Here is a 26625-nt window from a genome sequence, read left to right on the forward strand (position 1 = left end):
GGGGAAGTCGGGAAGTGGGGTTAAGAAAGTAAGGATATGAAATTATACATGTTTTGTCTTTGTCTTTTCTTTTTTGTGTGTGTGTGTTTATAAAATGTGAAAATCCAATAAAAATTTTAGTAAAAAAAAAAAGAAACCTAACTGAGACATACCTGCCTCGTAAGTAGTAGCGTGAGCTGTCATACTCCATGTGCTCGACCTTCGACCTTTCGTGACCATGACTGAGAACTCATACATGGTATTTGGCTTCAGTCCCGATACGGTGTGACTCAAGGCTGTTGTGTCTGCAGACTATAAAGGGGGGAGGGACAGAAAATATAGGTATAAAGGACAATCATGCTATATTCCTGATGGAAAACCAACTTTGAGAATGATCTTCTGAGGCTAGTTCCTCATTCGGGGACCCTCACTTATCAGGGACGCTCCCTTTCTTCAAATTGTTCCTCAAAACCTTCCATTCTCACAAACCTATTGATCAGTCCCCCCCCCCCTCTCATTCGCTATTCTTCAAATACAATTATTTGTAATTGTATTTACTAATATCCATCCCTTTTTACTCTGGGTCTTCCTTCTCTTCAACTGTATCCCACCCCTTGATTATTTCCCATCCATCAAGCTTTGACATTGCATTGCATGCTCCCTGGGGACCATAAATGCTAAGAAATTCGGGAAAAATGGAAGGACAATTAAAAAGCCCCTCACCCAACTTCCTGGCCTGAAAATGGACTTGTAAACATGGGGGAGAAGACCTTTCAGTTCAGCTCTACACTGGTGCACCCCAGGGACCAACTTTTTCCCCACCACAGGTTGTGAAAAAGCAGTGTCCTAACCTATTCAAGCTGGGTTGGGACATTGGATGCCCTTTATGGGACAAACAAGTTTTAAAAAATGTTACTGGACTACTTTGGCTTGAATTACTTTTTTGATATTATATTAAACCCTACCTGGGACCTATAACATGCACTTTATTGAAGAAGTTGTTCCTTTAAAACACACACACACACATATAATAATGCTTATTTACCTGTCCTTTGCAACAAGGACATTCTGAGCCATATTCCTACATATTTAATCAGGTGATCGAAAACACCTCTGCTGCCTCTTGGGTAAATATGTACTGATGCTCTTATAAAAAGTTCTGATGTTAATACCTTGTGCTTGTTTGTGCTTTGGCTTGGTTAAGTGTGTACTTTTGATCACGCGTTTTATGGAGGCCAATGCATTATTCATCTTGTTGATGGAAGTGTGCTAAGAACAGGCAAACAGAAGGGTCCTAATAGGTATATTGGGACTTTGGTAATACAATATTTCTCCTCATCTATCTCTTGTTTAAGGTTGCATTAAGGACCCACTTGAGAATGGCAAGTTTTTATCTTGAAGTATGAAAATGAGCAGCAGAACCAGAGGAAGCCAGCAGTGAGGATAATGGACTATTCTGCAACTTTAGAGCATTAAAGAACAACTCAGGAAGGGATGTAGCCCTTTGGAAGAGTATCTGCTTTGCATGCGGAAGTTCTCAGGTTTAATCCCCAGAATCTCCTGGTAGGTTCAGCTATGTCTCCTGCATGAAACCCTGGAAAGCTGATGCCAATCAGTGTAGAAAATTCTGAGTTAGACAGACCAATGACCTGCCTTGGTAGAAGGTGGCTTCCTATGTTCCCATGTACGCAGCTTAGTTCCCATATTTTCCAGGGCTCTTGAGGATTCGGTGACCCTCTTCACAAGTGGGCAGAGGTTAAGTGTGCCAACTCCTAGGGGCAGAAGTGTCTTTGGCCCTCTCAGTATTGAGGGGCATGAGGAGGCCAAACATGGAGTCAAGCGCAGAGCGGTTCAGTGGCTAGCTCCTCCTGACCGCAAGAGAGAAAGCCATGCTGTGGTGGGCTCCATGCTCGTCCTCCTTCCGATGATGCAACGTTATGCACAATGCATGCTGGGCACATAACATCATAGGTGCATGGTGCACAATACACACATGTTGTTTGCTGCCCCCCCTAATCTTGGCCACAAAACAGAGCCTCTGGTGGGGTGCGTTGCGTAGACAGTTTTGTTTATGAAAGTGGAAATGGAAGCTGAAATTATCTCAGAGTGCTTAACTATAAAGATTTTGGTCCCTATGGGTGTGAAGATAAGTTTGAAAATTAGTGCCTCATGAGGCTTCCATTCTCAAGCAATCCTTCACATCAGCAGTGGAGAATCTCTACACGTTGTTGGGTTACAGATTCCATCATTCCTGTTGCTTGGATCTAATGGAAGCTGGAGTTCAATAATGTCTGCACCACCATATAGGTTCTCCATTCCTGCCCAGCAGTATGAAACCATGTTTTCTGGAACTGTGGGGTATGTGGAGCCCAGCTCATGACAGGCCCATTTTTTCAGCAAATGTTGGGATTCAGAAAGAGAAGCCCATTTATGCCTAAAGCGAAACTTCACCTTGTATTTTGCACTTGTAGAGTAGCTGGTTCTCCATCGGACCGTGTAAAACCGAACCTCTGTTGTCTTTTGATTCTTGGGGACAGAGTTGTCTGCCCAGCTGACCCTCACGGCGTCGTGGGTTAACGCGACAGCCTGGACACCTACTGGTGGGAGCATGGGGGTGGAGATATCTGGGACTGAGGTAGGGAAATCATCAAGCAAAGGATAAAAATCAACTTCTAATGGGTCAATGGGATCTGGGTCACAAAAGCCACCAGAAAAAAATGAGCATACCACAAATTAAAATAAAGAACAGCATCGTCAAAGAAACAAATAAATAAACAGCCACCAGTGAGATACACATCACAATGGGTTAAATGTATGGCAATAAAGATGATGGGAGGAGAATATAGGAACAGGAGAAAAACAAACAAACAGCCATTAATTGAAAAATACATGAGCAATAAGTTAACTCACATTAATTTGTCTAGAGCAAACCAACATTAAAGGCATAATCATATGCATTCTCATTACACTATTTTGCTTTCTTTTCTCCCAGTGAAGTTGCAATACTTGGTGTGCTTTCAGAATGATCCACAAGCCTTTTCAAGGAAACACATAATCAATGTGTTATTTTTTAAATTCCCTACAATGTCCTAAAGCAGAAGTTATTTGAAAGCCTTGTTTTGTAAATGCAGTGCATGTTAGAGTTACCTGTATTACTGCCTCTCTCTTTCAGAATTGCTCGATAATTTGTTCTCTGAACATTGTACCATCTGCTTAACATTTTGTTTTCAGGGAAGTCAGAACAGTATGGGCTTATGTGTGGGGGATTAGTCCTGAGCCAAAACTATTTGTCTTGCTTTTCCTCATTATTTTGAGCATTGAAATGCGTTTCTCTTTATGACTGACTACTTTCAGGGCTCATTGAAAATATCTGCTGTGTTGTGATGCTGTTCTCCTCTGTGATGTTTTTGTTACTCCATGTCCTCACCCACCAGCCTTGCTCTCACTTACTGCATTCAAGTAATTCCGCAGTGATTCTGTAATGATTCCAGCGATTTTGCTTACAGCAACATGAGACTACATTTGATGAGATAGGATAAATGATATTTGTAAACAGAACAATGTGACCTCACGCAGAAAATTAAATTGTAAATAAGGTCCATTGGTCAGTGAGGACAAGTTAAAAATAAGAAAATGGTGCTGAGAAGCAACAACAGCTGGGACAGCAGGATGAAACCAGGATCAAACATTAATACTAGATTATATCCAAAGCTGTGCAAGTCATGTTTTGCTTGGGACTTCACCTTCCTCTTCCTTCCCCACACCTTCCAAATCTCCTCCAGAGGGTCCCGTAACCTTTCTGAAAGTGCAGTAGAGAGCTGCAGTGGAGAGGAGAAGAATATTCCAAGGCAGGAGTGGAAATCTGTTCTGGAATGGCAGTGTTGGATACAACGCAATCCAAATTTTCAGAAAAGGTAAGTAAAGCTGTGTGTATTTTGGGGAAAATGTATTTGCCTCTGTTGAATGTGTAAATTGTGGGGAGGGTTAGGGAATATGCAGCTAATTGCGATGGTGATCCATTTTTGTTAGTTTGATGCTGTTAAAAATGATTCACGGCTACAGATGGATAATTGATTTGTTCAGAATCGTGTCTGTCTACTGCTTGAGGACTAAACAGCACTGCTTCTTCTGGGCCTCAGCTGAGCCTTTTGTCTTTACAATGCGCTACGTGGCATGACAATCTCTAGGCCATGGAAGCAGACATTTTGAAGGCACAAATTGACACATTCCAACAACCTCCAGAGTACATTCTGGGGTTTTGTCAACACACTGCAGAATATATAAAAAGCATAGCATTTCAAACATTTTTTGAATTTGGCAGATCTGGATTACAGTTTTGAAGCTCCCTCGAGTTCTCTGCTTTTTGATGCATGTTTTTTTGAAATGGTGGATATTACACCACACATTGTGTCAGCACCAATCTTTGGCTTCTGTTGTCTCCCTGACACTTTTCCTTTTTCATATGCCAGATGAGAAGATCAAAGGTCCCCAGTTCAGCTTTTTTAAATGAACCTCAATTTAGAAACCACAATTTCCTGTGATGGCTTAACTCTGGAGATTGTGGTTTGTTTATCAAATGATGCTTTCAGAACACTACATTTTGATCCTGGCTAGATTTCGCTAACCACAGTTACCTGTATTTGGATGTCATAGAGCACTGTGGTTAGTTTACAACCAGAGGTAAGAAAGAAGGGGAGAGGGAAGTATACAAGTCTGAGAGCTTGGTTTCCTATTACATCAAATCCCATTACACCTGAACTAGGCTAATGAATTTTATGTTAGCAAATTCATTATACTATTCTGGGTGAAGTGGATAAGGAGTCATACTTGTAGAAGTCAAATCAAAGTATCAATATCTGTGAAATTTCCTAGTTGAGTATTAGATCATTTCCTCTATGTCTGTCTATCTAGCTGTATGTCTTTTTTAAAAAAGTGCATTTTATAAAAGCAATTAGTTCTGCAAATTTTCCAAACAATTATCAAGCAGTACAGCAGTGTTTTGAATAAAAATAAAAACACCCAAGAGAAAAATGCTATCGTAAATTTATGCAGAACCATAAATTTGGGCAGAGTGGGTATATTACTGTGGGGGTTTCCCCTCCCCACTTTTTCATCCTTGAGGACTACCTTATGAAACTTCAGTACAGAACAGAACATGCCAAATTTTCATTTGTGCATGAAATTCAAGTAGACTATGCAAAGTGATTTATGCCTCTGTTGGAGAATAATGGAGAATATTACCCATTTGTTCTTAGAGCTTTCAAGTTCTACTTGTAAACCAAACATTCATTCTCCCACCCTCAAAAATGAAGTAATAGAAAAATTTATAGATGCAATATTGCAAGTTTCCATGGCTCTAGCCAAAAGGTAATGTGTGTTGTACATTAAATATATGAAACACTTTACATCTTCCTTTTACATTTTATCTGCCTTGGGAGATCTAGCAATTTGAAGGCCTCTTGCATATGACACAGTGAAAATAATAATAATCCAGTCTAGCAATATTAATGGTTGGAGTCCATTGGGATGATTTGGATTTTGAGCTATTTCATTGCTAAGCAGCAAAACCAGAGGCATCTCAGTAATCTAATCCATTGGCATAGGAGCCAACTGCTAGAGGCCAAGGTCCCTTCACCCCACATAAAATATTTGAGGGGGCCAGGGTCCCCCAAAGTGTATGTGTGGTTACGTAGGGTGGGGCTTACATGGACCCCCAATATTTTATTCAAGTTGGCACCCTTGTCCACTGGTGTTTGAAAAAAGAGGACCCTAAAAACTTGAACCATTTCCTTCCCCAGAATATTGTCACTCGTTGATGTTGGCACATTGACAGCTGACATTTAGTAATTGTGTGCTCTCAGTGAAAGAAAATGGAGCATGGTTTCTCATTTTGTTTGTTGTTTTGACCACACACATTTTCACACCAGAGCCAGTGCTTGGGGCTTGCATGATTCATCATTGGCCAAGGGCTCAAGGTTCACCAGGGAACCAGCTGAGCTTCTTGTGGGGAAATGGAGGCAGTGAAAGTATCTCTGGTATGGTCTGTGTCTTCCCTGGGTTCTCACTGCATTGTGGTACAATTCTGTTCCTCCAGAGTCATCCGTATCATATTGAGGGTTTGCCGGAGACTCTGTGCTCTATACTGAAGGAATCTTTCTCCATTTGTACGCCCTGTCAAGTTTAAGGAAATACGCTAGTGATCTCTTGCCAAAGAGCCCCTGAATCCTTAAGCAAGTCCTCCTTTGCATCCACACATGGCTGTCAATTTCTTAATTTATGCTTGGGATCAGCCAATCTGGAAAACACATCCTTTGACCTTGAAGACATTCCTTTTGTTCTCAGATGTGCAAAGGAGGTTATGGTCACTCTGTGACCAATTACCTTCACTATCAACCCTCTTTAGTAGGTTAAACCAAGAGAGGTAATTGTTCAAGATCTCCTAATGAGCTTTTGCATTTGAATGGAGATTTGATCTGCAGCACTCTAACCACACTGTCTCTCAGTGGGCCACAGTTACAGGGAAAATTGGCCCATTAGGGGTGGGGAGGGTAAGACATTATTTATACTGAGAGCTTCTATTTTTTTGCTGCTACTCTCAGTGTTGCAAAAATGAGTCCTGATGTTGATGCTGAATCCTGCTGACGCAGCTTAAAATATGTATGTATATAAAAGTCTAACCTACAAAGGTTCACAAGGATTTTTACAAGCTACTAAAAGAGGCTGGGAAAGTAACTTCAAGGATGTGATGTACAACACTCTGCCCCATGTCCAGATTTATCGAACTAAGAAGATGCTCATCTCAGTGGCCTTTTGTGGAAGAAGACGTAGCCTCTATAAGGCTATTTCATTTCTCCTTTGTGTTCCTCACAGACACCACCTGAGGTCCACATTCCTGAAGGGACATCCTTTCAAGGGCCAAGTACCAATGCTCGGTGGGGCTAGAGACTAAAATAGGTGGGGACGGAGGCAATGGTAGCTAGAGCAATGGGTGTGATTCTTACCTTGGTACAGAAGACTACATTCCAGAGCTTTCTACACACTTAAACATCCATCCTTCAGGCAAACAAGAGCCATTATTTGAGAACTGGGTGTGGCCTCAAGAGAGACCTAGAGGACTGGGGGCCATATTCAACTCCCTGTCCTGCAGTCCCCTACTCTCTGGTAGGGATTATATTCCACATTTTTAACAACAACAGCAATAACAATAACAATTCACTGGTTAGGCACACAACTGTTGATAGAACCATGTACTTCAAAAAACCTTTAAAAGAAAAAGTTAACCTTAGATCATTTTGTGATTCAAAACCTGCATGCACAGAAGAGGGAGAGGCGACCTTTGCAATCACCGGAGTGGAGAAGTTGCATTTACAATGGAAAACCACCACATACTGAAGTTATTAGAGTATGGATCACTTTATTCTTAGGAGAGGGTTTTTTTTAAGGGTGAAGATTGGAAAACATAATAGATTTTCTCTCTTTATGATTTCCAATACTTTTTTTTTTTAAAATGGGAATACTTCACAAAACTCATAGGTGCAATGAATGGTTTGCCACTTGGAGCTAACATGCTATAATTTGGTCCAGCTATTCCTCATGAACAACCTTAGTGTTCTGTTATTCAGTCTGTTCTTTCTTGCTTTGCTCTCAGTGACTTGACTTTCCTCTACTTTAGGAAAGTTCTGAACAAGATAGGTTTTGCACGAGGAAAGATGACAATTGTCTACCAAATTATACATGTTGCTCCAGTGGGGGGAAATATGATATAATTTTTAAGATTTGTAAGGCATGTTGGAATGCTCAAAGCACTTCTCATACATTGTCTTAGTAATGCTTACAACAGGTCATGGTTATCACCATCTTTAAGGTGATGGAGGGGAGAGACTAAGAAAGAGTGGTTTGCTTAAGACTACCTATTAAGAGTTCGTGTCAGAGTTGAGTATCACTGGGGGCTCCCAGTACACCTAGCCATTGCACTGTGTTAGCTCACTGAAGCTGTTGTCAAATACACACTTTCTTCAGAGTAAATTCCATCGAGTTTTATGGAGCTTATATCTCAGCAGACATCACTGAGCTCTCACATCCCCTTGAATGATATTTTCTATTGCACACTGATTCTGTGGCTTAGAACCCAATACTTCACCTCTAGTGTCATTCAGTAGCAGCCTGGAAATGTGCATGGAAGGAAGATGATGCTTCAGAAAGGATGTGGATGGTTCTGATTGCTATTCAAAGCTGAGCAAAACTGGCAGTGTCTTAAATTAGTACTAATATATCATCTCAAAGTACAACCTCTCTGCCCGACCCTTGTCTGTGTCTCTGACTTTTGCTGGCTGTGGCAGATTATTTTCAACCTAGCAAAACTTATAAATGATAGGGGGAATGACAAAAACCCATTTCTGGAGGGGCGACAGTGTTAGAATTCTTCTAATGTGGCCTTTACATATTCAAATTATGCCCAGATCTGGCATTTTGAAAAGTAAAACTGCTCAACTAGAGAACATTGTCACAAGGCTGCCTGGAGTTTATAGCCAGCAGCACAAATGTAATCATTTCTGAGAGGTATAATCATTTCATTTTGCTCTGTCACTGGTCCTTCAATTTAAATCTAGACAAAGGAACAGTTGACATCGCACAGAGTCAATTTGATCAGAGTCGGTTGCCACTGCCATCCCAAAATATCCATGCAAGGTCAGGTTTTTATGCCCTGAAAGAAGAATGATTGATTCACATTTGCTTCAGTGGAACTGAACCCCATGCTACCACCATAACATCTGTAAAGAGGAACCTCATTGGATGAAATTACCATCCATATGTAAAGGTAATGGTAATGGATGAAGCTGGCCAAAGACTTAACACCCCTTTTCTCCAATCTTAAGTTTTTCACTATATATTAGTAGAATAGAATAGTATTACAGAATTTGTTAATATACTATAGCCTGAATCCTAATGTTTTACTCCATAAAATGGAAGTAACGTTTAGTCACAGAAAGTGAATTACATTTATGGAGGGGGTCTTTCTATACATGGGAGGAAGAGGTCCTTCAGCAGGGGCAACAAAATTAAGGAGCCTCTCAGCATCGTAACTGTTCTTTCAGGGCTCATATAATCCCTGAGTTCAAAGTACGGGAACCATGACTTTGCAAATTTTCCCTTCAATTGTTACTTCATAGCCTGGAAGCAAGGGACGTGGGTGGCGTTGTGGTCTAAACCACAGAGCCTAGGGCTTGCTGATCAGAAGGTTGGCAGTTCGAATCCCCGCAATGGCGTGAGCTCCCGTTGCTCGGTCCCTGCTCCTGCCAACCTAGCAGTTCGAAAGCACGTCAAAGTGCAAGTAGATAAATAGGTATCGCTCCAGTGGGAAGGTAAACAGCGTTTCCATGCGCTGCTCAGGTTCGCCAGAAGCAGCTTAGTCATGCTGGCCACATGACCTGGAAGCTGTACGCCGGCTCCCTCGGTCAATAAAGCAAGATGAGCGCTGCAACCCCAGAGTTGTCCGCGACTGGACCTAACGGTCAGGGGTCCTTTTACCTTTACCTTTAGCCTGGAAGCTGGGATGTTTTCATGTCTGCACCATGACACACTCTCTCTCTCTCACTCTGTGTGTCTGTGTGTGTGTGTGTTCATGGGTGCACACACATTGATCCTAATTGAGAAACCCATTCTACATAGATACAAGAAGGTTCTCCATGGAAATGAGTGGGGACATTTCTTCCCACCAACACAGAGACAACATGTGCTGGGGTAAGAGAGATGACAACTCTTGAGGTTGCCAATTTCAGAGACTTCACCAATGTCTTTTATTATTCTGGAAGAATAATATTTGTGTTGAAAGAAATGCTGATGAAAGAATGCAATAAAGCAGCATTCCTTCTAACAGGAGGAGAGTTACTCTATGGAGCTTCTCCCCTGTAGGCTTCAGATTCAAGTTAGGATACAGGTCCTAACTTGGTGGGGCTAGGTTGGTGCAAGAGAAAGGAGAGGCTTGTGTGTCTTTATAATTCAGCCATTTTTACAAGTTGCTTTGGGCCCCTTTTGTGAGGAAAGCAACTAATATTTATAGTAAATAATAAATACAACTATTTCCACAGGTGTTAACAGCTTCAGTAATTTATTCAGCTCACATTTTACAGCATTGTAAGTACTTGTCCTTATCAAAGAGCACTGGGCAACTGGGCACTGCATGGATTCTCTAATTTAGTGATAAAAAACAAAGGTCTGCTGAGTCAAATCCATCGTCCCCTAAGCTGTACCTTGCCCCTACAGTGCCTTTGTGTCAGCCACAGGTGAAGACACACCTCTTTCATCTGACTTTTAGAGGTGGAGGGGAGGGGTGTGATGGGTCAAGCCAGTTCATAAGACACTGTTGCTGTATTTGCTATGCAGCTTTTTTATGAGGCTTGGTTGTAATGACTGTATTTGTGTTTTGTTGAATTTAATTTCGCTTTCACACTGCGATGAGTCTCCTGCGGTGAAGGGTGGCATAGAAATACCTTAATAAACAGTTGCACACATGGTTTCCCCACTTGTGACCTCAGAGGCAAAAGAGAATCATGGGGGGGGGGGGGGAGATGGTTATGGCAAAGGGATATATTTGCAATCCATTTGGAGCAAAGAAGGCAGACACACCATGCAGCTCCTCTTTTCATCTTGGAAACTTGCAAGGGTTACAGTTACTTTGAGGCTGTAGGACAATGAAAGATGATGGTCTGGGTGAAACACGGGATTTCAGGCTGTGGTGACTCTTTTCTCCATCTCCACTTCCATCCCCAGACATAATCTAAGACATGGGTGTGTGGAGTCTTGTAAAAGGATTATAGTTCAGTAGACTTGAAGAATGGAAGGCAGGCTGTGTAGACCATCTCCAATGCATATTGATACACAGCTCACACAATGCACAGTGATTCGGGGTTCCCCCATCAGTTCTACATGATAGATGTAGGGAATCATTGGTTGTGCATCCAAAGAACAGGAGAAGAACATCCTTCCCCCTTTCAGGTACCTATTCTATTCTGGCATTTATAGCTTATTGCTCAAGAACCAAACTTAAGGTGTGAATGAACATGCATTCAGTACTGTGAATGATCCAGCACAAGGCTTTGCCCCATGCCATTCTCCCATGCAACATCCTTGGAACAAGTCATCTGCTTCTTCTTCTGTTTTGCATGCAATGCAAGAATGGCCTTAATCAGAAATGGGGAACCTGTGGTCCTCCAGACAGCAGGGGACTCCAACTTCCATCCACCCCAGTCAGCATGCCCAATGGCCAGGGATGATGTGAGCTTTAGCCCAACAATATCTGGAGGACCACAGGTTTCCCCCTCCCTTCAGCATTCTTGTCTTTTCTGATGAAAAGGAACCCTGTGAAGCTAAAAAGCTGTTTTCATGTGTGGCTAAGTCATCACAGATATGTAACACAGCTACATTTATATTGCACGATGCCATCTCAGATGTAGTGCTATGGGGTCAGCACAGTCATGCACCTGAAAGCAATGCTCATGCATTTCTGAGCCAGTCCTGACACACTCTCTCAACTTTTAAAGTTCACCACACCCAGCCTAGTGCATTACACTCATCGGTGCAGGTAATCCAATTAAAAACGCATCAACTCACCTTACATAGACATCCCCTGCTTCCTAAGCACATGCGTTGCTACGAGAGAGTTAGCGATAGAAATGGGCAAACATATCAGCCAAGCATTCCAACTCACCTGTCAGAGATCTGGTAGTGGCACTCTCATAAAGCGGGACTCCCTCCCCAGCATTGTTAAAGGCTTTCAAAGATATGACGTAGTGGGAACTTGGTTCTGTAGGAGAAGCACAGACACAACACAGCTGGAATTAATGGCCTGAAAGCAGATTTTGGCAACCATCTAATATACAGCTGAAGAATCAAAGGGACTTGCAGGATGCAGACAGGACCCTTGGCAAGAGCTCTCATGGAATAATAATAAAAACAATTAATAATAATTTATTATTTATACCCTGCCCATCTGGCTGGGTTTCCCCAGCCACTCTGGGAGGCTTCCAACAGAACACTAAAATACAATAACCTATTAAACATTAAAAGCTTCCCTAAACAGGGCTGCCTTCAGATGTCTTCTAAAAGTCTGGTAGTTGTTGTTCTCTTTGACATCTGCTGGGAGGGCTTTCCACAGGGCAGGTGCCACTACCGAGAAGGCCCTCTGCCTGGTTCCCTGTAACTTGGCTTCTCGTAGCGAGGGAACCACCAGAAGGCCCTCGGCACTGGATCTCAGTGGAAGACCAAAAGATGACAAATTAACTGCTTTACACCAGGCCTAGTGCTCTTTAGTTCAAACATGCATTAGGCATATATAAAGTGCTCTGAAAATCTTATAATTTTTTAAAAAAAGATATAATAGTTTTTTGTCAGGGTCTGGGCAGAGGAGGAATGGTGGAGACTGCCTCCCCAGCCTGACCCTTCCAGAGAAGAGGAAGACAGCTCAGAATTACAACAGGGGTTTGAGAGAGATCACAGATCAGAGGGGGATGAGGGGGAAAGTTGGGAAATAATGGGAGAGGAGGAGGAGGAAGCACCAGGGGAGAGACAGCTATGGATACAGTGTGTTTGGAAAGCATTCCAGACCCTCCCTCTCCTAGAACCTGGCACACCTTGAAAGTAGGAGAGCAAAGAGCTCAAAGGCAGAGGGCGCTTGTCAGCACCCACAGGGATGACAAATGAAGAAGTGGGAGAGACAGGGTGGGGTGGAGGTTCACTCGGGACAACGCCAATATCCAGGAGGCTGTGTCCCAAAGCCTCTCTCTGTAAATACTGAATAAAAAGTGGGCGGTAAGAAACATTCCTTGTACTTGCTAAACAAGTGCAAGTTGCTAAATAAGACCAAGAGTGGGTCTAATGGTCAAGAAGATGATTTCTGAATGGGCTGTAGAGGGAAGTGAGGGGCAGATGGGGCTCATCAACTTAGGAAGGGAGTCCATCTAGGAGAAGGACAACTCTGATCCTAAACCTCCACTGCCTTGTGCCAAATCTTCGGGAGAAGAAAAGCCTAAGGAGAAAAGCCTACACAAATCCAGACTAGAGTCCCTAAAATGGTTAGATTTTGCCTCGTGTGCCTCCTTCTAGCAACTCCTGCAGTCAAGCTGGCGCCAAATGTATTATTCTGCTTTCCTTTGGACCACATCAGCAAGGTTGAGAGGGGTGGGTCTTGTTATCTGGGCAGCCCATGACTTCCACACACACTGCCCAGGCTTGCACCCCAGGGAGGTCACTTCAGTGTTGTTAACACAGCAGTTTGACTTCACGCCCAGAGGCACACTCCACTGTCTCTCAAGACAGATGGATGCCAACAACACAGTTTGCACCCAAACGAATTAAATGCAGCCCTTTAGTCATGTGACCTGGTGGCTGCATAACAATTCTGCAGTCCTAGGGCTGAAAGGGAGAAAAGGAAGTTCAAGTCTGGTGGCAACTCCTGGAAGGCTGCTACACATGGGGACCTGGCTTCAACTCGGTGTAATATAAACTGACTGGGTTTGTTTAGAACCTGGCTACATGTTACACTCACCATGAGAGAATTTCTCAGACATGAGCTAGGAATTTCCAGTTGAGAATTCTGAAGAAGAAGAGGAGTTTGTATTTGATATCCCGCTTTATCACTACCCGAAGGAGTCTCAAAGCGGCTAACAATCTCCTTTCCCTTCCTCCCCCACAACAAACACTCTGTGAGGTGAGTGAGGCTGAGAGACTTCAAAGAGAGACTAGCCCAAGATCACCCAGCAGCTGCATGTGGAGGAGTGGGGAATCAAACCCGGTTCCCCAGATTACAAGACTACTGCTCTTAACCACTATACCACACTGGCTCTCATGAAGCCATCATTGGAGATAGGAAGAGAAGGTTGCTTTTCCCCATCAGTGATCTATCCTTATATTCTTATATCTCTGTTAACAGCTGATCATCCTTGCTCCTTTTCTTCCAAATGCCAGTAAAGAAGAAATAAAGAAAGTGGAATGAAGGGGAGAAGTGGCTAGGAACTTGATAATTCCTTCCAGCATTGGTGCTGCTTATCTCTTGGGGAAAGCCATCAGAATTCTCAACAGTAAGAGCTCGGCTTACACATGTTGCTACTTTTAGCATGAGTGTAGCCACAACCTTGACAAACCAAGTACAAGAGCGTCTTCTTTATTTCCATTCACATCACAGACATGCTATGTTACTGGGGCAATATAACTTTTAGATTATTGTTAATTGCTACCTGCCTGGTTACTGAGTGATCAAGTCTCTTGACCCGTTAATTCTTCCTTCAGGAGAGGAGCTATATCAGTAATGTTCACTTTTAAACTTTAATAATAATAATAATAATAATAATAATAATAATAATAATAATTTATTATTTATACCCCGCCCATATGGCTGGGCCTCCCCAGCCACTCTGGGCGGTTTCCATAGAAACCAAAAATACAGTAAAATATCACACATTAAAAACTTCCCTGAACAGGGCTGCCTTAAGATGTCTTCTGAATGTCAGGTAGTTGTTTATCGCTTTGACATCTGCTGGAAGGGCGTTCCACAGGGTGGGCGCCACTACCGAGAAGGCCCTCTGCCTGGTTCCCTGTAGCTTTGCTTCTCGCAATGAGGGAACCGCCAGAAGGCCCTCGACGCTGGACCTCAGCATCTGGGCAGAACGATGGGGGTGGAGACGCTCCTTCAGGTATACTGGACCGAGGCCGTTTAGGGCTTTAAACATCAGCACCAACACTTTGAATTGTGCTCGGAAACGTACGGGGAGCCAATGTAGGTCTTTCAAGACTGGTGTTATATGGTCTCGGCGGCCGCTCCCAGTCACCAGTCTAGTTGCCGCATTCTGGATTAGTTGTAGTTTCCGAGTCACCTTCAAAGGTAGCCCCACGTAGAGTGCATTGCAGTAGTCCAAGCGGGAGATAACCAGAGCATGCACCACTCTGGCGAGACAGTCCGCAGGCAGATAGGGTCTCAGCCTACGTACCAGATGGAGCTGGTAAACACCTGCCCTGGACACAGATTTGACCTGTGCCTCCATGGACATCTGTGAGTCCAAAATGACTCCCAGGCTGCGCACCTGGTCCTTCAGGGGCACAGTTACCCCATTCAGGACCAGGGAATCCTCCACACCTGCCCGCCTCCTGTCCCCCAAAAACAGTTCTTCTGTCAACCTCAATCTGTTAGCCGCCATCCATCCTCCAACCGCCTCCAGACACTCACACAGGACCTTCACCGCCTTCACTGGTTCTGATTTAAAAGAGAGGTAGAGCTGGGTATCATCCGCATACTGATGAACACCCAGCCCAAACCTCCTGATGATCTCTCCCAGAGGCTGCATGTAAATGTTGAAAAGCATGGGGGAGAGGACAGAACCTTGAGGCACCCCACAAGTGAGAGCCCAGGGGTCTGAACACTCATCCCCCCCCACCACTTTCTGAACACGGCCCAGGAGGAAGGAGCGGAACCACTGTAGGACAGTGCCCCCAGCTCCCAGCCCTTCAAGACGGTCCAGAAGGATGTTATGGTCGATGGTATCAAACGCCGCTGAGAGATCCAGCAGAACTGGGAAACAGCTCTCACCTTTGTCCCTAGCCCGCCGGAGATCATCAACCAGTGCGACCAAGGCAGTTTCAGTCCCATGATGAGGCCTGAATCCCGACTGGAAGGGATCCAAATGGTCCGCTTCTTCCAGGCGTGCCTGGAGTTGTTCAGCAACCGCTCGCTCAATCACCTTGCCCAGGAATGGAAGATTTGAGACTGGGCGATAGTTGGCCATTGTGGACGCATCTAAAGATGGTTTTTTAAGAAGCAGTTTAATAACCACCTCTTTCAGCGGGTCTGGGAAGGCTCCCTCACGGAGGGAAGCATTCACCACCCCACGAAGCCCATCGTCCAGTCCTTCCCGGCTAGCTTTTATAAGCCAGGATGGGCAAGGATCCAGGAGACAGGTGGTTGGTTTCACTCGTCCAAGCAGCCTGTCCACATCCTCGGAGGTAACAGATTGGAATTGATCCCACTCAACTTGACTAGACAAAACTCTAGCACTCTCCCGCCCCGGCCCTGCTCCCACGGTGGAGTCTACTTCTTCCTGAATCTGAGCGATTTTATCTGCAAAAAACTTTGCAAAATCATTGCAGGAGAACATGTGGCCCATACTGGGCCACGATGTTGCAGGTGGTTCCGCTAAACTGTGAACCACCTGAAAAAGTCTCCTGCTGCTGTTTTCTGCAGATGCAATAGAGGCGGTGAAGAAATTCTTCTTCGCTGTCGCTATCGCCACTTGGCAGGCTCGACGTTGAGCTCTAACCTTTGTCCGGTCAGATTCGGAATGAGTTATCTGCCACTGGCGCTCTAGCCGTCTCAATGATTGTTTCATTGCCCTCAGATCCATGGAAAACCACGGGGCTGCCCGGGCTCCATGCAATCGGAGAGGGTGCTTCGGAGCCAAACAATCAATAGCCCTGGTTAACTCAACATTCCAGCGGGCCACCAGGGAATCAGCTGAAAGGCCATCAACATGGGATAAAGTATCCCCTACCACTCTCTGGAAACCATTTGGATCCATTGAGTGGTGGGGGCGGACCATCCGAATCGGTCCCACCTCCCTGCAGAGGGGATGGGTCGCAGAGAAGTCCAGTTGCACCAGGAAGTGATCTGACCATGGCACTTCTTTCGTTTCGCTTTTACTTAGTGTCAGATCACCAACATCCATAGAGGTAAACACCAGGTCCAAGGCATGTCTGCGGCTATGGGTTGGGCCAGACTTATTCAGGGACAGCCCCATGGAGGCCATGCTTTCCACGAAGTCCCGAGCGGCCCCTTGTAAGGTCGTGTCGGCATGGATGTTAAAATCCCCTAGGACGACCAAGCTAAGTGTCTCCAGGAGAACATCCGCCACAACCTGAAGCAGCTCGGGTAGGGAATCCTTGGTGCAGCGGGGAAGTCGGTACACCAAAATGAATCCTGTACTGCTCCTATTGCCCAACTTCCAGAACATGCACTCAGAAAACTGGGTCTTCCCAATAGGACGCCTGGTGCAAACTAATGACTTCCTAAAAATCACTGCAACCCCACCCCTCCCCACCCACATGACCTGGGTTGCTGTGTGTAAGAGAAACCTGGTGGACAAGCAGCGGCAAGGACAGGCCCATCTGATTCATCCAACCAAGTCTCTGTTACACATGCCAGGTCAAGTCCTCCATCCATGATCAAGTCATGGATGGCAGTGGTCTTATGAATCATTGACCTGGCATTGCACAGCAGCACCTTCAGGTCATGTGGGTATCCCTTGCTGATTCTAGTATCCATCCGGTCAGGACCAGACCCGGAGGCAGGAATAGTCCTCAGACAACGACTAAACCTGCCCCCTCTGTAATGACATGGTCTAGTCTTAGCATAACTCCTCCTCCTACCTCCTCCTACTTTCCTTCTTACTAATACTGAGATCTTCTCAAGTGCTCAGCTGCCTAAATAATGTGGATTCCCTTGACTTAACTCTTGGGCGCCGCATATTTCACTGGAGCATGACAGAAGAAATGATTATAATTTACAAAGTGTTGTACTAATGAAAATCACTATCATCATCAAACGAGAATTATCCACATCCAGCAAATAATATTTTGTGGTGCTCAACTGCAGGGAAAGGTTGTAGCTCTGTTTTGTATGCAGAAGGGCCTGGGTTCAATCCTGGCATCTCCAAGAAGGCCAGGGAGTGTTCCCTGCCTAAAACCTTGGAGAGCTATGACTAGTTAGCATAAACAGTACCGCACATGATGGACCAATGGTCTGATTAAGTCTGAAGCAGATTCCTGCATACATATTTAACTAACTCACTGGACAGTTGGTCCCCCCCCCCATTGTTATTTATTTTTGTATTTGGCTTTAGAAGTTTAATAACATGTAATACAAATAACTTGGGCACAATTCTGATAAAAGATAAACTTTTTTTAATGGCTGTGATGCTGTGCACATTTACCTGGGAATCCCATTCAACTCACTGGATTTGCTGTACATCCCATAATTTCAGTGAGGAGGTTAAGCAAGGAGCTTCACAATGGGGGACATATTTAGTCAAATTGCTTAATTTTGGTTTGGATAAGGCTGTAGTATTGCTGGCCAAAAACTCACAAAAAATACCAAGCGAAACAAAGCAAGACATATCCATTTTAAGAAAATAGTGGGTGTCAATGATGCAACATTCACCCACTCATTCTTGTAGCACAGATCAGAAGGTGAAAGTATATATAAATATTGGGGCATCAGGGAGGCAAAAAATAGCTGAAGATCATGCATGCAACCAACCCTACAAAGCAAAAATACCCAGGGATTGCTGCCAAATATTTGCAGATGAATCATTTTTATTCCTTTACCCAGATAGCATTGGCCCTGATCCAGCTTTTATGAGCATACAGAGGAGGAAGCCTGCTAGCGACAGGCAGCTAACAGTAAGGGAAGAGGGATAATAAATAAATTCAAATTGTTCACCTTCCTCACACCTTCTCTTGCTGCTTCCCCTTGGCTCCTGGTAATAGGCTTCTCAGAACTACAAATTCTAATATGGTGTTATTTGGAGATCATCTATGACTATGATATCTCTAAATTTCTTAAATTCTTGAGTGGGACATGTCTGTAATACCCATTGACCTAGCTGGCTCCTCAGCTTGCTTAATACTGTATTGTGAGGCAAAGCAAACTATTTAATTAACTTAATTACAAGCAAATCTCTCTTTAGCTGCCCAGCTTCCAGGCTAGCACCCAGCAAGGCAATGTCCCAGACCAGCTTAGCTTCAGCAACATGGCAGCCTCATGAGCCTTCATGACAGAGGTGGGGAATCACGGTTGGGCAGTGGACCAGATCCAAGTGATGTCAACCTTCCATTGGCCACATTTGAGAAGTGGGTGGAGCTCTTTGCCTATCAATCACCTACCATCATAACATGGTAACAAGTCTCTGGGCAAATCAGGGCAGCTTACAATTGGCACCGACAGTTAAGAAGCACCCAATGCAAACTGAGGTTGCAAAAGAAGACTGGGAGCACGCTCTAAGGCTCCCAATTTTTCCTATACAGCCATGGCTTTATCTGTCCCATGTCACGTGGAGTTCTTGCAGCCTGGACACTGAGGTCCAGCTCCAAGGGCCTTCTGGCAGTTCCCTGACTGCTAGAAGTGAGGTTACAGGGAGAGAGCCTTCTTGGTAGTGGTGCCCACCCTGTGGAACGCTCTCCCATCAGATGTCAAGGAAATAAACAACTATCTGGCTTTTAGAAGAAATCTGAATGCAGCCCTGTTTAGGGAAGTTTTTAATGATTGATGTTTTATTGTATTTTTAGTATTCTGTTGGGAGCCGCTCAGAGTGGCTGGGGAAACCCTGTCATATGGGTGGCGTATAAATAATATCCATAGCTGTTGACTTTAAGATTTGAAAATAAGGGATCAGCAGCCTTGAAAATAAAGGATCAGCAGCCTCACCTGTTTCGGGGACAGTCTACGGGATATCTAACAATCCAGGATAGCAGCGGGAAGCAGCGGGAAACGGTGCTGGAATAAGGGAATTTCCCGCAAAAAAAGGGAAAGTTGACAGCTATGATAATATCAGAGGTTCCTCAACTGTACTTCAGACCCTGAGGCCAGGCTGTTCTGTGTCTATGACTGCACTGGGAAAACCTAGCATTACCTTCTTGCCTCCCTTTGCCAAGATATAATTCAAGGTAGTTGCACGATTAGTGATACATATGACCTTCCCACCACCACCTGATGGGCAGAGAATGATGGGGGTACTCAGCATTGGAAGGTTAAGTTTTCAAGGCACAGTGTATCCATCTTTGCAGCGTATGAGTTTCCCCCTAGTGTACAATATAGGAGTCACTGATGGCAGGCAACCACTGGATCAAGGATCCAACACGCTTGACATCATGCCTAGTCCATGATGCTTAGAGTCTGGCATTTACTGCAGTACTTAGCTAGACTAGATCTGGAGAGCTTGCGAGACTGACACCCTTGGTTCAGAATTCCATATTTCATTCCAATTTATAATCCCAGACATGCTCAGGATGATTAATCCTATTATTCAAATGCCAAATGAATCAATATTACTTATTTTACAATACTGCTTAATGATTCCCTGCCCCCATATTTTGTAATTACTTTTATGTTCTACACGGATACATTTGGTTAATGTTACTAATGAGATGGATGGCGTGCTCCTTGCCAAAAAAAAAAAAGGGGGGGGGAGTGAAACTTTTTTTTTTAAGGCTTCATGAATTACCAGAGCAGTTATCCATTCACAACACTTGAGGGCGAACAGATCATTTTCGCAGCATTATTCATTCCATTGGCATTCACTGCAGCCTTATTGGCCAAGCAGAAACGATTTGGTATTCATGGAGATGGATGCAGAGATATATTCATAGAATTTCCACTATTAACTTTCCGACTAAGGATGTGATTTGCACAGAATGAATTTGCCCAGGGTTGCCTCCCACAAATGAACATACGAAGAGCTGGGTGGGTGAGGTTAGCTGTTTTGAATCCTCAACAGCCACAAACACAGACCTGCTGTCTCTATAGCAACATGGCTGCACTCAAAAACTCATCCCGTCCCTCTGTAAGAGAAATTTCAACAAACACCTTTAATGGCTGGGAGGTCATTAGGGAGAGGAGTCTGCCACCAGTGTACTCCATCAAGCTGTTTATTTATTAATTTATTTATTTAAAGCACTCTTGTCCCACTCTTCAAGCCAAAACAAAATTCAACAGGAAGGCTCCTAGAGTGGCTTACAAATTTCACAGATGCAAATTTATAATCTGATGCACATGGCATGAAAGGAAAGGAGAGTAGGAGGAAGGAGGGAAAAGCAAACTCAATGACAATTTCTAAGCCATGGGTAGGCAAATTAAGGCCCGGGGCGGTGTTGTTGGGGCAGATCTGGCCCAATTGCCTTCTAAATCCAGCCTGAGGGCAGTCCAGCAATCAGCATGTTTTTACATGAGTAGAATGTGTCCTTTAATTTAAAATGCATCTCTGGGTTATTTGTGGGGCCTGCCTGGTGTTTTTCCATGAGTAGAATGTGTGCTTTTATTTAAAATACATCTATGGGTTATTTGTGGGGCATAGAAATTCATTCATTTTTATTTGCAAAATAGTCCAGTCCCCCACAAGGTCTGAGGGACAGTGGACTGGCCCCCAGCTGAAAAAGTTTGCTGACCCCTATTCTAAGCACTAGTTTCTATCACCATCATCTCCCTTCCACCTAGGAGGTCATCCTTCAACCCCAGTCCATCTTCCCTAAACACATTTGCCTGCAGGTATCAGAACTCACTTTGGGTTACTGCAGGGACTCAAGCATCTTTTCTAGCCAAAGGACATGTTTTGTTGTCAAACCCTCTCTTGACTACAAAAGATCTCTCATGTGGTATGCAAAATCCAAGGCTGACAATGGTCCATTTCATCATACCAACTCTTTTGCAAACAGGGTTTAGGAAGTTTGGCACTGAGGAGTGGGTTTTCGGGGGGGGGGCAGTGTCCTGCCCCCCACCCCCACCGGCCACCTGGAGCAGGTGCACAATAAGTCAAGAATGACACAGAGCCCACCTTAAGAACATATCCCCCTTTAAAGAACCTTTTTAATCCTATTAGCTGCCTTTAATCACATTAGCAGTTCTCATTATTATTTTTTTCTTTTAAATGCAGTATTAACATAGCATTAACCTCCTATCATGGTCATGTTCGCCAAAGCAGTTAATTTCCCTTGTTGCCTTGAACCACAGCAAGAGTCTGCTTCTGCGATGCTTCCTTCTTCCATCTTGCACAGCGCCCTGCCTGAACAGAGTTCTGAAATAATCCTGCCTCTCAGGAAGGCATAATCTCTGTTAATTAAACCCCTCTTTAAAATCTGACCTCATCTTTTTTTTGTTCTATTATAGTTTGGGATTAATGCAAAGCCAATACAGAGGCAAATACCTTTCCTACAAGGCCTGGAGAAACAGACAATAGATAAACCCAGGACTGATGCAGAGTTAAGTACAGCCAGCAAAGCCCCTTCATTTTCATGGGCCTAGTTGCACCCAGGGATGGAAGGATGAGTCTATTTTAGGGCCATGGCAACATTGCACGTGTTCATTCATAAATCCATCCCATCTTGTTTCTGCACTACCATGGTTTTTATTTGAAATTCAAACAAACCACAGGACACTATATATATTTTTGAACTTTTAAAAAAAGTGGTTTTCTTACAAAATGCACATTTTTGTTTTTATTTAACAAAATGTATGTACTACTGGATTGTAATAAAACCTCTAAGTAGGTTTTTAAAAAACCCAACACCTTTCCGGCTCATCCCATTTTTGGTGAGTTTTTTTCCCCTTCTAATTGTAAGTTTTAAAAACTGTTTTCAATGCTGTATTTTGGGTTGTCGTGACTCACCCTGGGACCTTAAGGTAAAGGGATGGTTAATAATAATAATAATAATAATAATAATAATAATAGCATCTGTTTATTAAAAAAAAGGTGTTTTCTCTTAATGTTTGCACTTTAAAATGTACTTTCCCCTTATTCACCCATTCACATGTTGGTACATTTCTAAAGCTGAGAATTGCATTGCAAAATTCAGAAGGGTGCAATATTCAAAAGACAATTATGTTCCCATCTGTTCATCAGCCCAAGAGGCAAGGCTCAGGTCCGTTTGCATCAGAATTCACAAAGATCAAATTCCTTAAGCATGCCTAGGCACACCTAATGTCCCCCAGGAACCTGCTCTAAATTGTGCATATCTTAGTTAGGATCCTGTTGAGTAATTGGTACCTGGGCCTAGCATGCATCTTTGACTTGGACACATTTTAATCCCTCTGGCTTGAGAGTAGAGTGTGGGAGAGCTAGTCCACAGAAGCCTTTAAGGTCTGGGGAGTGCCCACAAAACTGCTCTGGCATGCTGCTGGCTGGACTCCCTGCGGTTCCCTTATTTAGCAAGAACCAGTCAAATCTCCACTTGACACATCTCAGGTCAGCAGTTCAAGACTTGCTATAGCTTCAAGCCCAAACATCTCACCTCCATCTTCCATGATTGCCCCTGCCCTAACACCTTTCTCTTTTGCTGTCGATGGCTTGCAGCACCCCAAAATCTGTACTTCCCCGGTTCAGAATATGACTCTGTCCAGAAGAGCACCAAAATTGTTATCTGCCTGCCAAATTTAAATGCTGCCAATAAATGGAATATCCCAGAAAATATAGATTTCACAGGAAACCCAACTCCTTAGCAACAAAGTTATGGAAACTGGAGCTGTCTTCTGACACTCAAATTGAGTGTTAAATATGCAGGGATCTACACCAAATTGCAGGGTCCTACAATGTGTGGGGAACCTCCCTGCTTCAGGCAGTCACCCTGAAATTTGTGGTTGGTGTCAACAAAGCCCACCAGGGAACATCTAGCATGTTCATCCCTTCACATATTTAACACACTATCCAAATACCTGAAGGGTGCAACAGTAGCTTATTTTCCAGAGGAAGAGTGGTTATTTGGATGGCCTTGGGAAAAAATACACTTCTCAGGATCCCTATATTTCATAGAGTCCCTACATTTATAGGACAGAGGGAGGGAAATGAAAGAGGAGGCGCGGTGTGGCTTGGCAGCACTGAAAACATTTTTGGGAGATGGGCTGAGGCACTCAGACCCCATTGTGCTGCAGATGATGCTACTGAGGCTGTGACAGGATCTAAAGGCAGAACTGAATTAGAGGAGGGGACAAGTTATTTCCTCATTTTTACAGATAATGGCCCAGTTTACTGAATCCAGTTTGGAACCGAGTTGTTGGAGTTATTTCCTTATGGCATTAGAAATGCACACGGACACATCACTCATTCTGCATTGAGGGCCTCTGCAAAAGCCAGATGGATGCCATTCTGTTTGTATACACTCACTGTAACCAACAACTTGCATAGCAATTTGCATGTGTGTGTGAAACCTGGGCAGGCTTCCAAGTACAGCTGGTCGACATATTGCACAGATTCTATGGTATTCTTAAACTGAAATGGTTCTCTTTTAAGAATTGTGGCAAATTTAGAAAGTATGGAAAATTGAAGTCTAGTTCTTATGGACATGTCAAATCCCTGTCTGGGCTATACCCACTTCAGTACCCAAGTGAACTGAAAGGCCTTTTAGCCAAGCCACCTGCACCAAAACAGATGTCATATGATCAGGTGGGGGGCAGATAAAGATGCAGCTGCACCACAGAGAGCTGTGTGGCACTCAGCTGATCTTAAAAAAAAGGTAAAGGACTCCTGACAGTTAAGTCCAGTCGCAGACAACTCTGAGGTTGTGGCGCTCATCTCGCTTTACAGGCCAAGGGAGCTGGCGTTTGTCCACAGACAGTTTTTCCGAGTCACATGGCCAGCATGACTAAGTCGCTTCTGGCGAACCAGAGCAGCGCACAGAAATGCAGTTTACCTTCCAGGCGGAGCAGTACCTATTTATCTACTTGCACTTTTGGGTGTGCTATCGAACTGCTATGTTGGCAGGAGCTGGGACCGAGCAATGGGAGCTCACCCCGTCTTGGGGATTTGAACCACCAACCTTCTGATTGGCAAGCCCAAGAGTCTCAGTGGTTTAGACCACAGATCTTAAGTACAGTGGTACCTCAGGTTAAGTACTTAATTCATTCCGGAGGTCCTTTCTTAACCTGAAACTGTTCTTAACCTGAAGCACCACTTTAGCTAATGGGGCCTCCTGCTGCCACCGCGCCGCCGGAGCACGATTTCTGTTCTCATCCTGAAGCAAAGTTCTTAACCTGAAGCACTATTTCTGGGTTAGCGGAGTCTGTAACCTGAAGCGTCTGTAACCTGAAGTGTATGTAACCCAAGGTACCACTGTACAGGCAAAAACGAGTCACCTGATGCTATTGTGTTGACAGGTAGTGACCCTGCCCACCTGTCAAACCTAGCCAATGGGTGTGCTTGTGCATGTGTGTGGAGGAGATAAGTACCCAACCTCCTGCATCCAGCTGGAACCAGTCCTACTTGTCTCTGACCCCCTGGCATAACCTGTTATTCTTATTCCCCTCCAACAGTTTCCCAAGCTCAATCCAAGCATGATTTATACTTCGTGCGAGGGAATTGCTCTTGGACTGATGAGTAATAGGGAAGTTGACCCAGGTGTCGCTTTCCAGTGAGGTGGATATTAACACTTCATGTCAGCACTGCACTGCTCAAAGACTTTCCAAAAGGCCAAGTCTCCAGTGAGTTATTACATCAACAAGATGCCTGGACACCCGAAAAGCCTTGATGGCTCTTCGGCAAACACATTTCGTGAGGCTGAGGGCATGAGGGAGGTAACCCTTCCTTGAACTACATGCTATTAAGAAGATGTCGTTCTGATACTATGATAGATTTCAGAGGTCTTTTTGTGTGCTGATGGACACAGATGCCTTCCAACGGAAGACCTTAAAATTAGGGAGCCGGGCTCTCGTTATAAATTCTCTCTGCTTCGCTAAACCATCAGGCACATTATACTAATGCAGTTCAAGAGATTAACAGTAAATCCCATCTTTAAGGTAGCTTTTAAGATGTCAGCCCATCCTACCTCACACCTGCTCTCCAATTTCTCACACAAGAGACATCCCGAATGCCTCGTAGCCAAATGCCAAGGCCTTTTAAAGGCAGGCTGGAGCCTGAACACACTTAAAAGGAAGTCAAACCCCCTGTGGAGACATGAACCTTTACAACTCCCACAGTGCATTGCAACTTTAGTGCATCCGTTGAAGAGCGTAAAGCTTAACCAAGCTTGGGGAAAATAAGTAGTCTGCATGTGGCATATAAGGTTTGGAATCGATGCAACAAACAGAATGTTAAACTGGCCAAGTTGGAAAGCAAGTAGTGAAGTGAAGAAGAAGAAGAAGAAGAAGAAGAAGAAGAAGAAGAAGACGATGACATATGGAGAAATTAATTAAAAATGAGCCACCATAATCTGAGAGGCATTGTGACTTTGGGATATAAAGTGCATTCAGCATGTAGCCCTGTGTGCAAACATTAATGCACAAGTTGTGCCAGAGTTTTCACAGATGCTTTGCCAGAAATGAAAAACAAAAAACAAAATATGTTAAATGGTTGCATGAGCAAAACATAAGCATAGATATCAAGAGATTCCAGGCCAGTTTCCTGCTCTTTTGTGTGCACGTCTTCAGTATGGGTGCCATGGCCCTTTGCAGTGTTGGTTTAGAGCATTGGGATGCGGGTGGCACTGTGGGTTAAACCACAGAGCCTAGGGCTTGCCGATCAGAAGGTCGGTGGTTCGAATCCCCACGAGAGGGTGAGCTCCCATTGTTCGGTCCCTGTTCCTGCCAACCTAGCAGTTCGAAAGCACGTCAAAGTGCAAGTAGATAAATAGGTAAACAGCATTTCCGTGCATTGCTTTGGTTCGCCAGAAGTGGCTTAGTCATGCTGGCCACATGACCCGGAAGCTGTACGACGGTTCCCTTGGCCAGTAAAGCGAGATGAGCGCCGCAACCCCAGAGTCGGCCATGACTGGACCTAATGGTCAGGGGTCCCTTTACCTTTACCAAACTCTTCAGCCAAAAAGCCTTCAAGAGTGGCTTACATACAACAGGTTAAAACAAGACAGCCACTCTCTGTAAGTTGGTAACACAACACAGAAAGAAAATGG

General features: G+C 44.1%; 1 protein-coding gene across 3 annotated transcripts in view; it reads right to left on the reverse strand.

Annotated features, from left to right (window-relative positions):
* Window positions 1-26625, reverse strand: part of DCC (DCC netrin 1 receptor) — a gene marked incomplete at its 5' end in the record, with an annotated part of 954207 nt that overhangs the window by 113659 nt on the left and 813923 nt on the right. For 2 of the 3 annotated variants that reach the window (XM_079994682.1, XM_079994684.1), the window contains 3 exons: window positions 153-291; window positions 2431-2669; window positions 11687-11782. In XM_079994682.1, the coding sequence (XP_079850808.1) occupies window positions 153-291; window positions 2431-2669; window positions 11687-11782 (474 nt within the window). The remainder of the gene's footprint in view (window positions 1-152; window positions 292-2430; window positions 2670-11686; window positions 11783-26625) is intronic. The other variant, XM_079994683.1, reaches the window with a different exon arrangement.

Source organism: Podarcis cretensis (genome assembly GCF_951804945.1).
Source record: "Podarcis cretensis genome assembly, chromosome: 11".
Taxonomy (NCBI): Eukaryota; Metazoa; Chordata; class Lepidosauria; order Squamata; family Lacertidae; genus Podarcis; species Podarcis cretensis.